We start from the raw sequence: 15,886 nt of genomic DNA, 5'->3' as shown, positions 1-15,886 counted from the left end.
GCGACTGTATTTGTCCCTAACCATCGGGAACCCTCACATTAACTTTTATTGAGTGGAAAAAGTTAGCGTTCCTCCTCCAGCTTCACTGTGTTTATGTTATGCTAACTTAGCTGTGTATCTAGCAATCATGTAGCACATCATTATATACCAGCTAGCCCAACTTGAGTAACCCTACAAATGTCACTGCTGTTTAGTTTTCTGTCTTCATTTATGTTGGAAGTGATAGCAGAGCTGCACGTCTTAATTTGTTTCAGAAATCTCTCAGTCAGAATATGCAATATTATATTTAGATGGAAATTAGCGAGCTAACCTCCTGCTAACTTCTAACTCTGTTAAATTTAATAAATTCCGTTTTCATGGATGCCTGGATGTTAAACTTAATTGTTACACCTGGTAGAGCAGCAACGCTGATCATTTTATTAAAAATGACAGACTTTAGATAGTTTTCAACTCTCAGTAATGCCGCAGTGATCGTTTGACTTTGGGACCTGTTTGGGCCCAGACAAAGCTAATGATTTCAGACAAAATAGGTTATAAACAGTTCACCAAATGAATGCCCTCTGTTCCACATCAAAACCGTTATATATAATCTCAAATGAATAAGGATCCTTCATCTGTCAGTCTGTCTATTTTTGAGAAATGTTCTTCTAATCCACCTCTAGTTGGTGACTCTTTGGCCCAAGCTGGAAATTGTTAGGGTGACCAGTGTGTGTGGGGTGGTGGTGGTATTGGGGGTGCCCACGTACACTGAGCCACATTTCTTTCTTGTAATTTCTTTAAGCAGCCTCCAGGAATAGTTCACTCTTAAAAACAAGTTTTCAAACAGCTATTTGAAAGGGTCTAAAATGCTCTTCAGACTGGGTCTTGCTCCAAAAAATGTTTTCAGTTAATTTAACTGTCTCTGTTTTCCTGTGACAAATGACATCAGTCACTCACATATGCTGTATGGATGAGTGGCTGTTGAGAAAGTCTGAAACCCACAGTCTGCATGTTCTGCACAGTCACATTTTGAGCAATCGCACACACACGTCCTTCTAGCTTCATTTCAAAACGAACTTTACAGTGGCCCTGAGAGGCCAAACGGACTGCAACTTCAGAAAACACTTGCAAAAAGAAAAATGCTGCAAAAAGAAAAATGCTGCAAAAAGAAAAAGGCTGCAAAAAGAAAAACACTGCAAAAAGAAAAACACCTGCAAAAAGAAAAACACTGCAAAAAGAAAAACACCTGCAAAAAGAAAAATGCTGCAAAAAGAAAAACGCTGCAAAAGCACCCAAAACCCAACGGAAATGTTTCTGGGGAGACAATAACCCGAAGGACCAGTTGCACAAACCAAAACATGTATGATCCCAATTGGACTGTTTCCCAATTCAGGGTCTGCAGCCTTAAAGTACGCAGCCTTAACGGTCCTCAAGGGCCGCACTCAAAGACTGCTGAGGCCGGAAGTGCGAGGCTTGTAGGCTTGTGAAATGGGACGGTCTAGCCTCCGTCGCGCTGCCCAGGTTGCCTAGCAACCATGATACTAACAGCTGGAAACGTTTCATACAGCTTTGTTTGACAGAAATGAAGGAGAACATATTTTGTACATTTGTTTCTACATGAGCTTTGTGTGATTTGATAAGTATCTGAGGCTGAGACCACAGGACTGTAAAACATGATTGTTGGGCTTCATTTCTGTACTGAACAGTCATTTAAGATTAGCTAGTAAATAACAATTAGCTAATTTGTTCATGAGACTAAAGTCATCTCACTTTGGTAATGTAAATATAATATGGCCTATATTATTATATTAATCATTATTAGTTATTACAGCAGTGAACATGAACTCTGTGTCAACACTGAGCTTCAGTAAAGATTCAAGTTGCATTTATTTATATTTCCTATCACCTTAAATCTTCACTCAAACACAAGTATCTGTTGACAGTGTATATATAGATGTATTATATATAAGAGACAAATATTGTTCTTTTAATATGTTGGCATTACTAAATTTGGCTCAATGCTTACATATATGTGTAAAAAGAAAATGTACGAGCTGTGATAACTGTTTCTGATAAAATGAAGAGTAGACTGATATATTAAATATTCCTTTATTGGGTGAGAAAATCAGACCATGTCATAACTGCTTTAAGTCATACAGAATAGATATCAGAGCCTTAAACAGGCTGACTTCTGTTAAATGGGTCAAACTGGGCAGAAAGTCTACAAACACATAACATCCTTATAGAATATGATGTAACACTATAGATCAACTTACCTCAGAATATATAAAGCATATAAACAATTACAGCAATATGATGCAACAAACACAGCAGTGCTACTAATCCAAAATACTCAAAGCTTCATAGAACTGAAACAAACATTTATTTTTAGCTCCATTCTGCTGCTGATACATACTTTAGGTTTCTGAACATTAAACTTGTTGCTGCCTTTCATAGTGTGTAACTTGAAGGCCCTGAGTACTTTCTCCCACACTGAAAACACTGGAGAGGATAAAATTATTTGAACATTACCTAATAAGACTGATTCAGGACAGACAATTAGTTATTTTAAACTTTTCTAGCAGTCCTTCACAAACAGGGAACAGTCTGTCTATTCTCTCCATCTGTCAGCTGCTGCTGGCTCTTCCTCCTCCTCTTCCTCACACACTGCTGAGTTTGTCCTGGTGGATCATCAGGGGTGCAAAGCCTCACAGATGATGTGCAGCAGTGGGTCCCTCAGTCTGTCCTCACTCTGGACACTTGCAGTTGTCACACATGGAAATCAAATGTGTGATAAGCTGCAGGATTCAAACACAAGTGTAACTTATAAATACATGTTCATACTTTTATTCCACAATCAGAGAGAAAGAAACAGAGAGAGAGTGCAGGACAGACAGACAGGTGACAGTCTCAGGTGTATACACTGCTACAAAACAGCACAAGAGAAGGAGATTTAGTGTTTGTGTTATTACGAGTGCTAAACAAGAAGAGTTCCCAGATGGTACAGTGGACACATGTGTGACTCCTGTGATTAAAGCATCTTTCTTTCAGCTTAACGAGTGAACCGTCAGCTCGTTCAAACACACGTTAAAGTCCATTTGGCTCGACACCACCGAACAGAGGCAGCAATATAACATAGCTAACATTAACAGTGCAGTGAATCCTGCTTGTGCCGTGATATTCAGGACTGCAAACCGAGCAGCATCACTGACTTTCAGCTTGTTGTGTTTGTGGATATATGACTGACTTTAATTATCCATAAAATCATCACATTCTCTGTAAGATTAAGGTCACTATTCGAACGGCGATATTTAAAGTAAAGGCTTTAAAACCAAGTACTAAGTACAAACATCGCTAATGTCACATAACTTTGCCGCATGTGGCCAACAGTAATGTTTTAATGTTCTTCATTATTAAACATTTGCACATAAATAAGTGACATAATATTCAGTACTTACTTTTGAAAGTTTACTCTTTGGCCGCCCGCTTCCACTTCTTTGAAGTGTCTCCCAGTCCCAGTGCACTTGTTAGCATGTTTTGGTTCGTGCAACTGGTCCGTCGCGGTTATTGTCTCCCCAGAAACATTTCCGTTGTGTCTTGTGTGCTTTTAGCATTCGCGTTTTTCTTTTTGCAGCTGTTTTTCTTTTTGCAAGTGTTTTCTGAAGTTGCAGTCCGTTTGGCCTCTCAGGGCCACCGTACAATTTATAATTTACGATAATCTGTTAGTAGAAGATGCAAAACACTAGACTGAAAGAACACTTGGCTAGTCTACACAATGAGCAGATTTACTAGTAAAACTCTTGAAAATGTGCCTCTTGGTTGGCTGATTTATTTGAATAAATGAAATGTTAGTGAAGATGAAGAAACCCAGGATATATGAGCCATCTACAGTGTAACAGTAGTTACATCTGACTGATAAATATCTGATAAATAATATCAGTGATGATCTAATCAATGATTTGATTGGAATCTGCATGACCATTTAGGTTAACATGCTCACGATGAGACTCACATACTTAAAGGACACTTGACTTAATACAATTCTAAAAACATCAGGATGTTAGAACAAAGGACTCTCACGAGTCACGACTGATGAGCATCTGAAATCCTCTTGAGCAGCTGGTGTCCTCAGTTTCTAGATGTTTACTGACCGCTGTCAAAGAGGAGGGAATGCTACACATAGGTAAACATGACTGAGCTGTGTTTTTTTCCTAAAACAGTTCATTGTCTCAGTTGAAACACTTGATATGTGCTCTCTTGTGAATAAAATATAAGGTTATTACATTTGGAAATCTGTGCATTCTGATGTATTTTGATTTTAAACAACATTTTAACTTTATTTTTTACAATCGTGGTTGTAAAAATGTTGACACAGATGTAGACTAGATACACTTTCACACAAAGTGTGTCCTCATATCTTTACTTCCACTGAAAGTGGCCTGTAAGTTGTTCTGCTTTTACAGGATGCTACAAACAGCGCTTACACAATGTTAACAGCTCAGATAAACAACAGTTTCCCCATGAATATTTCTTTTTTATGATTTTGGTTTTATTGCTTTTTATACACTATTAGATTTATCTGTTTGTTTGTTTTTTCATTTGTTTGCATTCACTAAACTAGTCTGGTTTCATCTTTGTTTGAGAGGTGTTATGTGGTAAATGTGGTAAAAATATGAAACAACAATGCTGAGTGTCATATAACCCTACATACTCTGCATGAGGACTATAACGACTAGCAGGGGGTCATCTGAACGGACCGTATTCTTACATATGTGCAGCATACACTCTGGCTTAAATTCTTTATCATGATGTGTAAAATGAAGCTGTACCATTCAAAGATGTGTCACTATTTCCACTGACCCAAAGCATCCCGGATGTTTGAAATAATATCTCTAGATCAGCTAACAAGAACTCTGTATACATGCACAAACAATGTCAGCGACTAGAAAACCACAAAGCTTTACATGTTGTTTGTTTCCTATGAGTGTTCTGGCAGGGTTCTGTCTCAGAGGTAATTGCTGAGGTAAGTGGTAATTTCAGAGATAAAGTGACCTACATAAACATCTGCAGGATAGCACCGGCTCTGCAAAAACCCACAGAATGGACCATTTTTAAAGTCAGATATCACATCAATCCTATGAAGATGTTCTTTCTCATATGATTTGAAACAGATTTGAGTTTCAGGGGATCACACATATATTTAACAGTGATTTGAACCTCAACAAATCTCTCTTTAATCTATAACAGCTATATTTTGCAAATTATGGAGGTGAATAATGACAGACTCAACAGTGTAACACTGGTTTAAAATGATTTAATTAAATGGCGGCTGCTCTCATTTCCATGAAAGGATTGGAGCTGCTGTGAAGTCAGAAGTGTTGTTGGGCCCATTTCAAGTATGTAGGGTGGCTACATCCAATAAACAGAAGTTGACAGGAGTAATACCTAAATCTGTGACTACTTCCAAAAGAAGTCATGGATTCCTCTAGCATTAATGGTTATCACAAAAGAGGTCTGTGTTCCAGTTTACAATGCAGCGACTGCTTTAAACACGCTTTTATGTTTGGTGTTTTTTTTTTTTAAATGTGAGCATTAACCCACAGATAAGTCAGCTCTGTCAGCGCTTTCTCTTTTTTAGTGGGTTATTTTTTCCCCCAATCATTGCTAACCCAGTGTAAGCCACATACCAAGCATCAAACCTAGCAACTAGCTAGTGAATGTCCATCTGTTCATGTCCATCCATCTATTTTCTTCCACTTATCCAATTCAGGGTCATAGATGGGTGGCTAATGGAGATGGATTTGTCGCAAAGCCCTGCCACGCGGGACAAACGCTAGGAAGAAGAAGAGGTGGATGGCTAACACAGAGAGGCAGACAACTGCTCATACTAAAAGTAAGTGTTGGGGAGTAACGGAATATATGTACCGGCATTACGTGTTTAAAGTTAATTTATTCTGTTACAGTTACCATTTAAAAGGGTAGTATCCAGAATGCAGTTACTTTGTTGAAACAAAGGGATTACATGGTGGTCTTTTCCTGTTTCACATGTTTTTGGTAATTCCACGCCGCTGGAAACCCAAACAAAACACGCATTAAGACGCTCTAATGCCTGTGTCTCAATCTCGCGGCCCATGTCACCCCTACTTGCGGCCTGCATATTGACGTAATGAAATATTTTTTTGAATTATTGTTCAAAAAATTATTTAATATGAAGGCAATAGGCAGAGTGTTACAGGCATAGAGAATGTAGCCTCATGGGCAGTGTAGCCCAGTTGTAAGTAAGCTATTAAGACTTGACTGTACACTGTGTTCGTGTAAAAAGTAAAGCCCGACACGGAACCCGACGTATTAGCGATGTATTAGCCAGACGTCCCTTTACTACGGTTCAGAGCCGCGGATCTGTTTTATATACACGCGGAATAGTTTTCTATATGACATCGCTGCAAAAAGTGCAGCCTTACCTAATGTCCACCCTACTGTTACTCATCTATATTAAGATTTAAAAATCTAGTTGGTATTGGTATGGCAAGTAACCCTCAGTGATAGTAATAAATCACACAGCAATAGGACATTCATGTGGTTGTAAAAAGCATGATAATATATTAAGTAATCCAGAGTATTCAGAATACGTTACTCTGAGTAACGTAATGGAATACGTTACAAAATACATTTTGGGGCATGTAATCTGTAATCTGTAGTGGAATACATTTCAAAAGTAACCTTCCCAACACTGCTAATATTCACACTGAAAGCCAATTTAGAATCATCAGCTAGCCTAGCATGCCTATAGATGTGCATATAGCATGCATAGCCTTGCAAGCACATTGACGTTCTTGTGCTGAGGCAGCAGAGCTAACCACTGTGTTGCCCTATGACCGTCGCAGAGAATTTAGCAAGGAAGATAAACTAAAACGAATATGCTGATAGCGCTCAAACACAGGCTAAAAAGTCGGATCTATCTAACTTGTGTAGCTAATAAAGCTTAATTTAATCCATCTATCTGTAGCTATTCATATATTTAACTGTGGATTTAGCATGGAGGGCTTGATCTTATCCCAGCTGAAAATGGGTAATAAACAGAATACCTGCCACTCAGGTCATGGTCACACCCACAGCCAATTTAGAAATACCAAGTAAACTGTTACACATGTCTTTGGGTCACTGTAGCAAGCCAGAACACCTGGAGAGAACTCACACAGGCGCAGGAAGAACATAGCAATTAGCAGTTACACAGCTGTGGCAGCCGTGGTATTGGGGGAAACAAGGCTCGTCTTTTTTGGCTTTTCCAAAGAGCTACAAGTTAGCTGGAAATGCTGAGGCGAGACAGCAAAAGAGCTCTGTGTAAATGAGCAGTCAGTAAAATTCTGAGTAAATGAGGTAAATCTGGGATGATGCACTCAACATGTTAAGCGTCTCCACTTCCCGCACACATTGGACTGTTTTATTGCATTTTGTAGATCAATACAATTATGATCCACAAAGAAACCACAGTTCAGAATCCACAAAGTGCACTCGAGTTCATCACCAGTTAACAGTTTTCAAGTGCACGCTCACAGATGCAAACAGATAACGCTAATCTGTCGAGCAAGTGTTTTTACGTCTGCCACTGCATATGTGCACTTTGATGTACTGATTAATGCTCTAGATGCAAATCCAGATTTCTCAATGCGCCATTAAGTTTTGCGATGGCGGAGGAAAGCATTAGTTGCCAACATTAAGAGTCAAATCTCATTCAGGTCACACAAAGAACGGCTACATGTGGTAAACGCTAAACACTTTGTACGTTTTTCAGTTTCTGGCGCTTGTATTTTGTGGAATGTAATGACTCAGAAAAACAAACAAACACACAAATACCCTCTCAACATCTTTCAACGTCTCAAAAGACCTGCCCCCACCTACCCGTCATTACTCCCTGCGTTTGGCGCTAATGCATTTTCAAGCTAATACATAATGTAACAGACGCCTTTGTTTTTTTATGCTGAACCACTAAATAGGTTATAGATGAATTATCTTGCCCTTCCATCCCAAAGGCCGTTCAACTGTGAGAATGAGTTTGCCCATTTCCACTGCAGCATCCGCACTCCATTAACTTAGTGTAAACCACGCTCATTGGCAATATACAAAGGAAATGCAGCACAACAGCTGTTGATAATGTTGTTGTGTTTTCCTTCTTTGGGTTAACTAACTATCTCTGCATCTCCTTTCTTTATAGCTAATCGTCATCATCACCCGTGTCAACCCGAGTTCCAACTTGTTGTCAACATGTTCAGACAAAACAGCTGCGCTAAACTCTCCAGTTTACTCGACAGCTGCATAGTAAACGACGTGTTCATTACAAAGCGACTAGACATAAGCTGTCACCTAAAGCAAAGACTTTAAATGTTCCTATTTCCCAACACTTTTCATGCAGTGCCCAGTGACATTAGACACTATGTACACAATATGTTGTTAGAAATTGCTGTGTCAACAAGGTGTCAGACTCGAACAGGTCAGGCAGGCTGATACAGTCATCTGAGGGGGAAATATGAGAAAATAAATAAAGAACAGATGGTGTTTGCATTGCACCAGGAAAGTGTGAAGTGAGTGGAAAATATGGTTTAGGGTGTGTGTTCAGCAGAAGCAGATACTGGCCTATCAGGATAAATCAGTAAGTGGCAGTAAAAAAAATATTAGTAACAAATTTTGGCAAATGAAAGCACAATATTGCCTACAGCGAAGAAGTAAAAAAAGATCACCTTTACAGTGGTTTCCCCCCATGAGCTAAAGTGTTTGTGATGTCACTGAGTTTGATGTGACTGTGCTGCGTAGTTAAAGGGAAAGACCAGCCCCACTTCGACTTGCTTTCAAAGTGAGCCTCTGAAGACGCAGCATCATTCCATTACTGTGGCAACATCTGGTAGATGAAGCAGGCAGTCGGTCTGAGGCAGCATTGTGATTGCGGACGTCAGGCGGGAGTGAAGATTGACATACCATTTTTGAAAACAAGAATTCACCGGTAAGGAGAACATGCCTTAAGCTGGAGTTGAATTTGCTGGAATGTGGGTTTTATTTTTGTGATGTTTATACTTTTGCTAACAGCTGTGGGTGACAGAGAAAGCGCTCAGCAGCGTGTAGGCTTATTGTTAGAAGTTACCACTCATTGTCTGAGCGGTGCAAATAATCTATTTGTTAATTTAAAGAGTGCTTTGAGAATGTCTTTCAATCAAAAGTGAAAGAGCAACAGAAAGTCTGTTAACTGAAACTGAATCAACGAGTTTTTAGCTTCACAGTAGTGAATGTGCATTACAGTTACGCTCAGGTGCATGGTGAGTTATGTAACACATATGCACGCTCCTTAATAATTTATCGCCTGCACAATGCTAAATGAAACGATTTGCCCCGTAGTGAAGTGGAGTCTGACAGAATGTGATCCATCTGTTAATAATGAGTCTGTGACAAGTGCTCACAATGAACAGTGTCTCAACATTTCACAAGAACTGCATCTAAAAGAGACATTAGCTTATGAAACCAAAAACAGAAGCTTTACCATGTGACAGGATGGAGGTTGAAAGTGCTTATCTGTTTTCGGTGTTTCTTCCAGAAATGCACGACAGGCTCACAGACTATCTGAGAAATAATCTACCACATTGGGGTTACAGCACTTTACACAGCTCTGCGTTTTTGCTTTCTCATATGCATATTTTCTGGGGGCCTGAACCACTTTCATTTACACATTTTTATGCACGCTCATAATGCGCTTTCCCTCTGTCTCAGCAGCTACACAAATGGAGAATGTGACAGGTGGTTTGCAGGACAACTCCAGTCGGTGCGAGTCCATCGATGACTTCCGTAACCAGGTCTACTCAACAGCATACTCCCTCATCACAGTTCTAGGCCTGGTTGGGAATGGCTTTGCCCTGGTGGTGCTTATCAGAACGTATCGCCAGAGCTCACCCTTTCACGTCTACATGCTGAACCTGGCTGTGTCTGATCTGCTGTGCGTTATGACGCTGCCGCTGCGAGTTCTCTACTATGTCAGAAAGGGAGACTGGCACGAGGGGGACTTTCTCTGTCGTATCAGCTCTTACGCCCTCTATGTAAACCTCTACTGTAGTATTTACTTCATGGCAGCTATGTCTTTCACGCGTTTCTTGGCTATTGTTTTCCCTGTGCAGAACCTGCGGCTGGTGACAGAGAACCGTGCACGCCTTGTTTGTGGTGCTATCTGGGTAGTGATCTGTCTTTTATCTTCACCCTTCCTGATATCTGGCCAGAAGTTTGATCCGATAACGAATAAAACCAAATGCTTCGAGCCACCTCCACCTGGGAAAAGCTTGAAAAAACTAATTGCGCTGAACTATGTGTCGCTGATGGTGGGCTTTGTCCTGCCCTTTCTGGTCATCATACTTTGCTACGCTGGCATAGTCCGAACCCTGCTTTCCCGCACCCACGCTGCCCGCCGTCAGCGGGGCACAGGCACCAGAGCCATCCGGATGATTGTCATTGTCCTGCTGACCTTTCTGGTCAGCTTCATGCCTTACCACGTGCAGCGCACTGTGCACCTGAACTTTCTGTCTCGGGGAGACACTACCCACTGCGAGAACGTTTCCATGCAGAAGTTGGTGGTGGTGACGCTGTGCCTGGCTGCTGCCAACTCCTGTTTTGATCCGCTGCTTTACTTCTTCTCTGGGGAGGGTTTCCGCAGCCGGCTGTCCTCGCTGCGCCAATCCATGAAGGCAAGCACCATGCAACGCACAGACAGGCGAAAACCCATCACAGCTTCAGAGTCAGGGGAAAACCAACAGCTGAAGACCGGTTAAATGGCACCATGAAGACAAGTTGTTAACAAGAACATTTTATCAGGCTTAGAGTGAGTAGCGCTGTCACGCCAACAAAAGACAGAAGTTTAAAAATGTTGACAGTTTTAAGTATTTAAACAGACTGTCTCCAGAGGATCATCCTCACGTAAGTTGATATTTATCATCTCAAAGTATTTGTTAAATATTTAAGTGATGTTATGTATTTTCAGTATAATGTAGCCTGTCGTGATCTAAAGGTTGTGGTGTAAATGCAAATATATATGTTATGTCACTGCATGAATGTATTTATATGATGGTGTAGTAGGCTATGACTTTTTATTGAAGGTTCAAGAAGGTCAAGGTTCGAACTTTGTAACTTGCATATGAAGGGTTAATCTCTGCCTCATGGTGAATACTGTAGAAAGAGCAGTGTGGTAAAGACTGTGGGTATTTATTTTCCTTTATAATTATTCTACTCTATGCTGTCGCTTTTATTTTTCACATTTCTTTGTGGAAACATTACTTTGATTTCTGTTTTTTCAGTACGAGTTATCATCATTTCCTGTCTTAGTTTATGTGTTTTGGTTTACTCTGAGATTTCTACACATTTTAGACATTATTTTTCTTTTCTTTTTTTAAATGTATGAATAGTAATAAATATTTCACATTTTTACAGGAAGGTTTGTGGATTTAGAGGGTACCTCTAAAGCAATAGTTGACATTTTGGGAGATTGGGGAGAATGTACCCATGTGAAACTGAAGCCACATGACTGGAAGAGGGACTAAATAGCTTGCATGTTGCTCTCCACAGGTAACACATCCACCTACAGGTGTCTGTAAGGCTCACTACTCAGTGCACATATTTAATCCCTCGAATGTTTACAGCTTTAGCTTTATGCTGAATTAAACCTCACTTTCACAAAGCAACATGAGAATGGTGCCACTCTTTTTACTACCTGACATTAGTAAAAATAAGCAACATTTATTACCCAAAATGTCGAACTATTCCTTTAAACACATGGAAATATGTTGCTGTATTCAAGCAAATTTTCAAGCCATGTATAATAACTGCATTAATAAAAGATTCTGTCATAAAAGTCTATTAAATTCCCAGAGCCCTTAGGAGCAGCTACACCCTCTGGCCACTGGGGGTCAACACCAGTACAAATATTGTTAGTTCTTGCGTTCAGCTCATTGTCTCCCTTGCCATACTATGTTTTTAGAAAAACAATGAGCCACTGTTTTCATGTCTAGAAACTGTGGAGGTCTTTCACAAATTGAATTTGTGAGAAACATATAAGTCATATGATCATATGTATGGTATGTGAGCATACAACCCCAGTTCCCAAAATAGGTGGGACGCTGGATGATCATCTGATTTGTGTCCTCTTTTATCGACATTTTTGTTTTTTTGTTTTGTTGATTTTTTTGTGGCTTGTTTGTTTGTTTTGTTGTTGTTGGGTTGTTTTTGTGTGGTTTTGTGTGTGTTTTGTTGGGATTTTTTGTTTTTTTGGAGTGATTTTGAGGGTAAGTAAAGGTTAAGAGCATATTTCATCCTTCCATAAACCCACAACAGCCATAAATGAATTATGCTTCGGGGGTAATTTAGAAATACAAAACAGTGAGAGAAGATGAGACTGATGAGGCTGACCCTGCTGATTAGAACATAGAAGGCCACTGTATTACCGCTTCATACACAGATAATATCAAGCACATGATCGGCTCCCCCCGCCATTGGCACAAAAAGCTGTTTGTCTCAGTCTGGAAAACAGGAGCTATCTATCCCATAACAGTATTAGTGTACCTCACAGCAAGGATGCTAGCTATACAGGAAGCAGAGAAAGTCCCTGCTTGATTCTTACTTGCTTCTAAAGAGGGTATAGATAATTGTGCACTATTCATTGCAGGAAGCTTTATTCAATTCATGCTGCAGATTCATTCCTATTTAATTAATTTAGCTTCATTTATGTATCATACTTATTTCTTGCTCTGCATTGTTTTTCTGGGACAATCATTTCATTCATTAAACTAAGGCTATTTGAGGCCTACCTTACTAAAGACAGTCTTGTCTATGATTGGCCAGCATCTGGAAGCACGGTGATTGGCAGAAATTGGGGCTTGTAAAAACTGTTTTATTGTTGGAAAGGTTCGAAACCTGTAAACCTGCTAAGTAACACGATTTTCTATTAATATTTTAATTATAATTAATATTTTTCCAGGTTGGACACGCTTAAAAAAAAATCTTGACAGATTTCATCTGTTAAATGTAACAAATATTCCTCTTATTTTTAAGTACATGAAATTGCAATAAAATTAAGACTTTTATTTTAAAAGCGAACAAAAATTAATAATAATAAAGACCTAAAATAGAATTAACTGTACTTTCAAATAAACATAAAATTAGCTTTATTTTTTTTTCAAGATAAAATTATATAATATTAAAATACAATTACAAATTTAACATAATATCAGAAAAGGCTATTTTTTAAATAGAAAAAACGGAAAGTATAGTTTGCCATAAATACTTTTTTAAAACTAATTTTACAGATGTTATTCAACCAAAATAATAAAATTCTGGAAAAGTATCAATAATAGAAAAGTCATGGATCGTTTTAAAGATTTGTTTTTAATAAATACACGAATTTGATGACTTTGAGCAATAAATGCCTGTGGAATCATCCATCTTTGATCATTAAAAATATACTAAATCTAAAAGATGACTTTAGAGATAACTCATTAAACTTCTATGATTAAAATATTAATTATTATGTAACACTAAAAATATCTAAATATTTTGTAATTTCTTAGTCTTTTTGTAAAAAAAAAAAAATTAAATCAGGAGCATTCGGGAACAATCACATTTTGTATTTAAACTTTGAACAGAAACACAGTGTGTAGAGAGACTCTTCAGTTTTATTTATATATGCTAAAGCACAGCAAAAGTTGCCTCAGCATGCTTTATATTGTAAGGTAAAGATCCTACAATAACACACAGATATATCAACAGAAGTTAAATTTCAGAGGACGCAGGAAATGAACTGACCTGACATGTTGAGGCAGTTAAAGATTCGTGGACATTTACAGAGCGACACTGTGGAATTTTAAACTTTTTGCAGCTAATGAAGAAAATGAGCCGTTCAAAGCCAGCAATGAGCACGATGCATCTGCAACTCAAGCTCCAGTCTGGCAGTAAATATCCATGAGCAATCACACTGTCTATTTTTTATACTTAAGGTGTCAGCTAACCATTAAAGTAATGAAACCATTGCTTTTCTTTCATGATGTTTATATAAGTTTATATAAAAGTAGAATATGGTGGCGTAGTGGTCAGCATTTAGCACTATGCAGTTAGTGGGGTTAGGCTAATTGAGGGTGATTTGCCCATAGGTGGGCGTCTGTTTCGATAACAAATTTTACCATTCTTGAATTCAAGAATTGCAAGAACTGCTCTTTGACATCACCTTGGAGGAATCTTGTCCCATTCTTCTTTGCACACTTGTTTTAATTCAGCAACACTGGAAAACTTAAGCATGAACAGCCTGTTTAAGGTCATTAGAGAGCATCTCGATCAAGTCTGAGTTTGGACTTCAAACTCAAAACCTCCAAAACCTTCATTTGTTTTTATTTGTTTACTTGGTTTGTTTTTTTCTAATCCACTTTCACTGACTTCACCTTGTCTAACAGGTTCTATTTAAGTGATATCCTTATTCATCAGGTCTGGAAGTAATTAGGCCTGGGTGTGGTTACTGAAACTGAACTAACCACTCAGACTGTCTTCCTCAGATATTTTACTCATAGGAGCGACTTTTAAACATGTTTAGGTCATTACTTAAAACTTATTAAAACATATTAAATGTAAATGTCCAACACTGTAAGATTATACTGAATGGTTTTGTGGGGTTTTGTGTTTTGTTTAAGGGGAAACAGACTTACTTTTACAACATGTGTAAACACTCACTCTGCTAGATGAGAAACACTTGGAGGAGCTTCCTGGGAGAGCTGTTTCTGTGTCAGGCATTTAGCCTTTCAGTCATATTTTCAAATTAAGTAACCTAATCAGAAAAGCTTGCTAAAATTGTTCTGAGGGATTTTTGTATTTGCCTTAGACAAAGAGATCACACTGATGAATACCACGAGCGGAACAGGCCTTGAATATGTAGTTGTCCATGGTGTTTTATTATTCTGTGTTTGAGAGGCCGATCGAGTTTAGGGTTTTTATGGAGCTGATCAAAAACAGAATGGCCCAAAGTGATACAGAATTACCCCACAGATGTTTATTTATTCACTAATATCTAATTCATGGGCGTTCAACATGGAGAAGTAGAACAAGTTTTCAGGCATCGTCATTTTATATCATCACAATCAGTTACTGAGTTTTTGAGCGGTCCTTTTGTTGCTGTTGTTTTTATGCCTGGGACTTTGCAATGAAGTATTATTAGCAGAAATTAGAGTCGAGTACTCTTTTCCTTCGCACATGCAGCTATAATTTTTGAAATTTTTGTCAGCTGATTTGAAATCTTCGAAAAATGTTTTTCCATAGCATCTTTCCTGCCTGGTAAACAGTCGTATCTGTCAAACTAGTGTGTAACAAAAGCTTTCTGTTGAAACTCTGAACTCTCTAAACACAAGCTGATATTTTTCTTAGACTGGAGAAAGCACATCAAGAGCCAAAGGCCATACGTATGCAACATGTTTTCATCCCCGGGCATCACATCCCGGCATTCTGTGAAATCCTGCTTGCGTCACAGAGACAAGGTGTCCTTTGGCTCTCATGCCTTGAGACAGTGTCTGCATTGATATTAAACGCAGGGAGAGAACAGCCTCTTTTTAGGAACCAAAAACGTAGCAGCAGGCTGAAGCAGTGATGGTGGAGTGCCTTGAAGGGCTGGTCAGCTACAAGATTACAGTTCATGACCTGTGTGGGAGGTTTACACTTTGTTTTCCTCACTTTTTACTTTCACTTTCACTCACTGCTTGATTTGGCTTGGCCACCACATTTTTTGTATTGCTGCCTCTGTATGCAACCACAGTCAAGGTGTGATTGACGTGTCAGTCAAGTCTACAATCAAAAGAAGCCTTCACAAATGGAAATATAAAAGGTTTATGGTAGAAACAATGGGTTACACTCA

The 15,886-nt window shown here is 38.8% G+C and overlaps 1 protein-coding gene across 2 annotated transcripts; it reads left to right on the top strand.

The window, feature by feature from the left end:
• The first annotated feature begins 6,712 nt into the window (after window positions 1–6,712).
• On the top strand, window positions 6,713–13,064 carry cysltr1 (cysteinyl leukotriene receptor 1). Of its 2 annotated transcripts, none has more exons than XM_005916551.3 (2): window positions 6,713–8,974; window positions 9,736–13,064. In XM_005916551.3, exon 2 carries the CDS (start codon window positions 9,744–9,746, stop codon window positions 10,776–10,778), a length of 1,035 nt encoding a protein of 344 aa, XP_005916613.1. In that variant the 5' UTR covers window positions 6,713–8,974; window positions 9,736–9,743; the 3' UTR covers window positions 10,779–13,064. The 2 variants fall into 2 exon arrangements, with proteins under 2 accessions (XP_005916613.1, XP_005916614.1); XM_005916552.3 differs by having other exon boundaries at window positions 6,714–8,974; window positions 9,733–13,064.
• Window positions 13,065–15,886: the final 2,822 nt, after the last annotated feature.

The sequence above is a fragment of the Haplochromis burtoni genome, unplaced genomic scaffold (assembly GCF_018398535.1).
Source record: "Haplochromis burtoni strain Fernald_Lab_line unplaced genomic scaffold, NCSU_Asbu1 Contig_19, whole genome shotgun sequence".
NCBI lineage: Eukaryota > Metazoa > Chordata > Actinopteri > Cichliformes > Cichlidae > Haplochromis > Haplochromis burtoni.
The sequence above is the reverse complement of the archived record's forward strand: the minus strand, read 5'-3'. Positions and strand labels throughout refer to the sequence as shown.

What these genes read in the sequence shown, in the direction of transcription:
- cysltr1 (XM_005916551.3), top strand. Translation starts at nt 9,744, where the DNA reads ATGGAGAATGTGACAGGTGGTTTGCAGGACAACTCCAGTCGGTGCGAG.